This window comes from Gossypium raimondii, chromosome 2 (assembly GCF_025698545.1).
Source record: "Gossypium raimondii isolate GPD5lz chromosome 2, ASM2569854v1, whole genome shotgun sequence".
In the NCBI taxonomy this organism is placed as follows: Eukaryota; Viridiplantae; Streptophyta; class Magnoliopsida; order Malvales; family Malvaceae; genus Gossypium; species Gossypium raimondii.
The window spans coordinates 44,747,709-44,753,713 of record NC_068566.1 but is presented as its reverse complement, the minus strand read 5'-3'; the positions used below and the strand labels follow the sequence as shown (position 1 = coordinate 44,753,713).

Here is a 6,005-nt window from a genome sequence, read left to right as displayed (position 1 = left end):
TCACTGTTATGCCTTTTCAGACACACCAATAACACTATGATATGATTTCGCCAGAAAAGACACCTCAACAAGAAGCATTATCTCGGGAAATGTCATTTATAGTCCATCCCTCTATTGGGGTACAATTGTTATACATAATCATTTTGTTTGGGGTACCTCGCCAAGTCAACTACTTTGACTAAGGAGGGGCTCACCCATATAAAGACTTCTACATGCTTACCACATGAACCAGTGTTAGATCACAGGAAGATCTACTTGGAGACTCCTTTTATCACATCCATTCTCACTTGTAGTAAAGTCCCTATAACTCTACTACCAATTCTTCATGGTGTGGTTGAGCCACATCCTAATAGAGCTCTCCGTTACATTATTACCAACCTTGTACAATAGGACATCCATCTAAAAGGGCCCTTACTAAGCTTTTCTTATGTATAAACTCCTTCAATTACTAAAAAGTATAATATAGTTTTTGGCTCACGAACTTGACAATTAGGTTTATTTTGATCCTTGAACTTAAAAAAATAAAAGTTTGATGATGTGATTTGTTGAGATTGTGCAACATCATCACTTGAAAAAAAACTATATAAATTTTTATAAATCTTAGAGTGTCACATTCAATGTTTTAATAATTGAATCAATGGTTGAACATGTCATACCACCAATTCTCGATTCAGCCAGTTCAATCATTAGACCAACAATAATAATTATATAAATAATTAAACATTCATTAAAATCTAAAAAAAGTTAAAAATTAAAAATATTTATCGGTTCAATTTGTTTAGTTGTTGATTCTTTTGTCTCAATTATTGATTTTTACCAATTTCAAGCAGTTTCCGAGTCAATTGGTCCAATCCGTTTATTCAAATTGCTATATCAATCAATTCTGGGTCCATCCAATCCGATCGTATTTCAATAACACTGGTCACATAATCAAATCTTGACAGATTTTAAATTTAGGGACTAAAATAGATCTAATTACCAAATTTAAAATTAGGTGTGAATCTAGTTGTCACGTTTAAAAACAATATATATATATATATATATATATATATATATATATATATATATATTAACCCTTACTAAAATAACTCTAAGCTATTACTCCATTCTGCCAAAATCTCACAACTCTCCAAGTACTCTAAAACAGCTACTAGAGTCTCTTGGTACACCTTGTGCATCGCTCAAATCTCAAACACCTCATCTTTTATCAGCACTAATTTAATTTCATACGCAGTTTGACATGGAAACTTCTCCAAAAGTTGAAAGTAGTTAAATTCAGTAATTAGAATTAAGTGAAAATGTGAAATTGAGAAAACAATACTAAAGGAGGCTTAAGTGAATAGTTGAATTTATGGTCAAAGTGTGGGTTGGAAAGAGTGAGTGGTTGTGGGAGGAGTGATAGTGTGCTAGAGCTGTAATAGTTGAGCAAAACAAGGAGTGGATTATTTAGGAAGACGCTTAATTCTGTTTTGCATTCCTATGGCAAATCAAGCAAAGTCATCCGTCCCTCACCTGCTGCTTCTATCTCTCTTGCAGACCAAACAAAAATAATTAAAATTAAGGAATAGGGTTGGTTTAGTTTGGTGTGGTTTGGTTCGGTTTGGTTGTTTTCACTTTTTTCATTTTTCCTCCCCATCTCATCCCATCCCAAACAAAACCACTTCTAATTTTTTCAGCTCTTAAATGCAGTCTCCTGTTTCAATGAGCTCCGACATTTTTATTTTTTTGTAACAGATGCAGCTGCTTGAGTTTCAGTCAATTTCACTTTTGAGCTTGAGTTTGCGGTTTGTTGCTCATTTCAGTTTCACCAAATTCCGGATCTGAAATTGAAATCCCATTTTGTTCCTTTGTAAATGCAAATGCGGCTGAATTCTGGGGCTATCTCCTTTCAACCCTGACTGACTTTCACTTCCACCCAACTCCTGCCTCTCCCCTCATTTGGATTTTTGGAGGCTGTTTTCCCAGGTTTCATTCTTCTCTTTTTCTTCTTAAATTCACATGCACTTTCTTTTAATTTTTGAATTAAGTAAAATAAAGAAGTTTAGTCATTCAGTATTCATTTTACCTCTCATAATCAAGCTTGTAGATCTGTGCCATCCGAGGAATGTTCTAGTTTCTTACATCAGCTCAAAGTATGGCCATCATGGTTCTTTAGTGGATGGTGATTCAACAATTTGTGAGTTTCTTCTATGCTCTCTAAGTTTTTGTTTTTCGTTAAAGAACACCCCTTTTTTTCCCTGGTTGTTTCTGCGCTAATGTGGCTTTCATTTTCATGTTTTCCACCTCTTTTCTTGCACAATGCAGCTTAGGTGGTTTAGCTTCTCTATCTATCTTCCTTAACCAGTCTAAAATTTTGAATATTCCCTTTTCTTAAAAGAAAAAAAACCCTCTTATGAAATTGCTGTCTTAGTTGTCACTATATATATGTATCTGTGAAAATTCTCCTATATTTCTAGTGCTGAAAAGGTCTAGCTTTTCTTTTTCCCAAGTATATTCTTCTCTTGCTGCTGTTTGATGGAAAAGAGCTTATGTTGCCCTCTTGTTGTTTATAGAATCCCTTTTCACTTTTAACTTTGGATTATATTTTAAAAAAAATTTACTTCCCTTTCAGGCCCTTTGGTAAGCTTAAGCTGGTAGGATAACAGAGATTTTTATTCCAAATATCTTCCTTTTCCTTTTAGCTGAATAGGTGAAGTCATATTTCTCAGGTTTATGCCTTCTAAGACATCCTTCTTACTTGAAAAATGAAAAAAGAAGAAGAAAAAATCATTCACAAAAGGAAGAAAAATAAAGATCCGACTTATATTATTAGAAGACATCAAGAGAATACCTTTTTCTAATTAGTAACAACTAAAAGAGAATTTTCTTATGGAATAAGTTGGTTGTTTTTAGTTCTTTTCTTTGTTTGATAGGGAGATGTTAATAATTTGGACCCCACATTTTAAGTCACTGCTCACCATCAAGACTGGATGTCAAAACCAGTGCCTTCTTGAAGGTGCATTGTGCCGAAGAATGTCAATGTACTTTCTTCTTGTATGCGTTTTCCCTTGCTTGTCAGATATTATATTATATGTTTGCTAGTTAGATTTTAGCAACCAATGGCCCTCAAAGAGCAGAGCGTGTAAGTACATTCTCATCGGGGACTTTTCCCTACTTCCAAAATGGATATAATAGAAACCAGTTAGAGTTCCCAACTGCCTAATAGAAGAGAATGTTGGTGTACATTTTTATTGGATGCGTTTCCCCTTCCATTGAAAAGTATAAAAGCATAGCTAATTTGAAATTTAGCAACTGCTTCTGAGCATAAATTTCAATGGCCTTCTGGATGTTGGTTTGTGCCACATAATTAATAGGTCATTTGATATGGTCTTGACTCTTTATTTTACTTTGCTCCAGATACCTCAGATTGTTTGTGTTTGTGTTGTGGCATCCCCTTGTGTTTTGTACTTTTCATTCTTGCAACAGCATGTTGAGTATCGCATTCTTTTCTTTGAGTTCTTCATTATACAGTGCCCTGATGTATTTGCTGGTCTTTTCTTTGGAACAGGAATTCAGTTGGGACTACAGATGTTGCATTTTCATAACCATAATCATTGTCATATTCCCCTCTGCAGACAACAACCAATGAAGTTCTGCATGAGTTCAGTGTTTTATTTCCTTGTCATCATAACTATTTTTCTTCCTCTAATAGTAGCTGATCTAAACTCTGATAAGCAAGCCCTTCTTGAGTTTCATGCTGCTGTCCCCCATCGTCGAAATCTGAACTGGAACTCAACCAACCCAATATGCACAACCTGGGTTGGCATCACTTGCGCACAAGATAATTCTAGTGTGCTTGCCCTCAGGCTCCCTGGGGTTGGATTTATAGGCCGAATCCCATCCAACACTCTTGGTAAATTAGGTGCCCTCAAGATTCTCAGCCTTAGATCCAATCGCTTCATTGGTGATCTTCCTTCAGATATCACCACTCTTCCATCACTCCAATACCTCTACCTTCAACATAACAACTTCACTGGTGATCTTCCTGCTTCATTTTCCCTCCAGCTCAATGTATTGGATCTTTCATTCAATTCTTTTACAGGCAACATTTCAGAAACAATACAAAACCTAACATCTCTCACTCGATTGAACCTTCAGAACAACAATCTCTCTGGAGCAATACCTAATCTTAACCTCACTAGGCTCAAGCAGTTGAATTTAAGCTATAACCAGCTTAGTGGTCCGATCCCATCATCCCTTCAAAGATTTCCCAGTTCATCCTTTATAGGGAACTCACTCTTGTGTGGTCCACCTCTACAAGCCTGCTCTCCCTCTCCCTCTCCCTCTCCATCACCATCTCCTACATTTTCTCCTCCCCCACCAGAGTTTCCTAAAAAACAAGGATCCAAAAAGAAACTGAGTTTGGGAGTTATCATTGCCATCGCAGTTGGAGGGTCTGTAGTGCTACTTCTTTTAGCTTTAATCGTCTTATGCTGCTGTCTGAAGAAAAAAGATAATGGTGGAAGTAGTGTATTAAAGGGGAAGGCTTCTGGGGGTGGCAGGAGTGAGAAACCGAAAGAGGAGTTCGGGAGTGGGGTGCAAGAACCTGAGAAAAACAAGTTAGTTTTCTTTGAAGGATGTTCTTATAATTTTGACCTTGAGGATTTATTAAGGGCTTCAGCTGAAGTTCTGGGAAAGGGTAGTTATGGCACAGCATACAAGGCTGTTCTGGAGGAATCAACAACGGTGGTAGTGAAAAGGTTGAAGGAAGTGGTTGTGGGGAAGAAGGATTTTGAGCAGCAGATGGAGATTATAGGAAGGGTCGGGCAGCACCCAAATGTTGTCCCACTCCGTGCTTATTATTACTCCAAGGATGAGAAGCTCTTAGTTTATGACTATATACCAGGCGGCAGCTTATCTACACTTTTGCATGGTACATATTTTATTTTCCTTTTCTTTCTTTCCTTGTGACTCCATCTCCCTTCTCCATAATTCCAATTTCAAACAATTTCTAAAATAATTAAGTTTGTGGAAAAGAAGCATGTAAGAATTCAAGCATTTTGACTACAGGAGACAGAGGAGGTGGAAGAAGCCCATTAGACTGGGAATCCAGAGTAAAAATCTCCCTCGGAATAGCCAGAGGAATTTCCCACGTCCATTCTATGGGCGGTCCAAAGTTCACTCATGGAAACATCAAGTCCTCAAATGTTCTCATCAATCAAGAACATGATGGATGTATCTCTGATTTGGGTTTGACCCCTCTTATGAATGTCCCTGCAACTCCATCCCGGTCAGTGGGGTATCGTGCTCCCGAGGTGATTGAAACCCGTAAGCATACGCATAAATCAGATGTATACAGCTTTGGTGTTTTGCTCCTAGAGATGCTGACTGGGAAAGCACCACTACAATCACCTAGAAGGGATGACATGGTTGATCTTCCCAGGTGGGTACAATCTGTGGTGAGGGAGGAATGGACAGCTGAGGTGTTTGATGTTGAGTTGATGAGGTTCCAAAACATTGAAGAGGAGATGGTCCAGATGTTACAAATAGCGATGGCATGTGTAGCAAAGGTAGCAGACATGCGACCAAACATGGATGAAGTTGTAAGAATGATTGAAGAAGTCCGGCAATCCGACTCAGAGAACCGGCCATCCTCTGAAGAGAACAAGTCAAAAGATTCAAATGTGCAGACCCCTTGAGCATCAAACGCTGCTGCATTGCAGTTTTAAGAATGGGCAAAGCAAGGTTTTCCCATCCATGCATGCATACCTTCTCGACATTATCAGTGGTGTTGGTGTTGTGTAATATTTCAGAGAGATGAATGTAGTTTTATGATTTTTTTTTCTCGTTCATTTAACTAGGGGTGGTTTTCCTTTTGTTTTTACATTTATCTGTATTTAGATCTTCCTGATTTGTTGTAATGTTAAATTTGGGCAATTGATTTGGATTTTAATGAAATGGAATTAAGAACTGTGTTGTGCGCATCCTTTCTCGTCTTCCTTGCTTGCTTTTTGTACATGGCGGGA

At 37.6% G+C, this 6,005-nt stretch overlaps 1 protein-coding gene across 2 annotated transcripts; it reads left to right on the top strand.

Moving 5' to 3' along the window:
- The first annotated feature begins 1,317 nt into the window (after positions 1 to 1,317).
- Positions 1,318 to 5,963, top strand: LOC105789066 (probable inactive receptor kinase At5g58300). 2 transcript variants are annotated; one of them, XM_012616281.2, is made up of 4 exons: positions 1,318 to 1,965; positions 2,087 to 2,176; positions 3,548 to 4,912; positions 5,050 to 5,963. In XM_012616281.2, the coding sequence occupies exons 3-4, from the start codon at positions 3,568 to 3,570 to the stop codon at positions 5,676 to 5,678; spliced, it is 1,974 nt and encodes a 657-aa protein (XP_012471735.1). In that variant the 5' UTR covers positions 1,318 to 1,965; positions 2,087 to 2,176; positions 3,548 to 3,567; the 3' UTR covers positions 5,679 to 5,963. The 2 variants fall into 2 exon arrangements, with proteins under 2 accessions (XP_012471735.1, XP_012471734.1); XM_012616280.2 differs by having other exon boundaries at positions 2,080 to 2,176.
- The last annotated feature ends 42 nt before the right edge of the window (positions 5,964 to 6,005 follow it).

Bases quoted from the DNA above. Each gene is read 5' to 3' on its own strand.
- LOC105789066 (XM_012616281.2), top strand. From the start codon at position 3,568: ATGTTGCATTTTCATAACCATAATCATTGTCATATTCCCCTCTGCAGA. The intron at 4,913-5,049 runs GTACATATTTTA...TTTTGACTACAG, and splicing joins CTTATCTACACTTTTGCATG to GAGACAGAGGAGGTGGAAGA.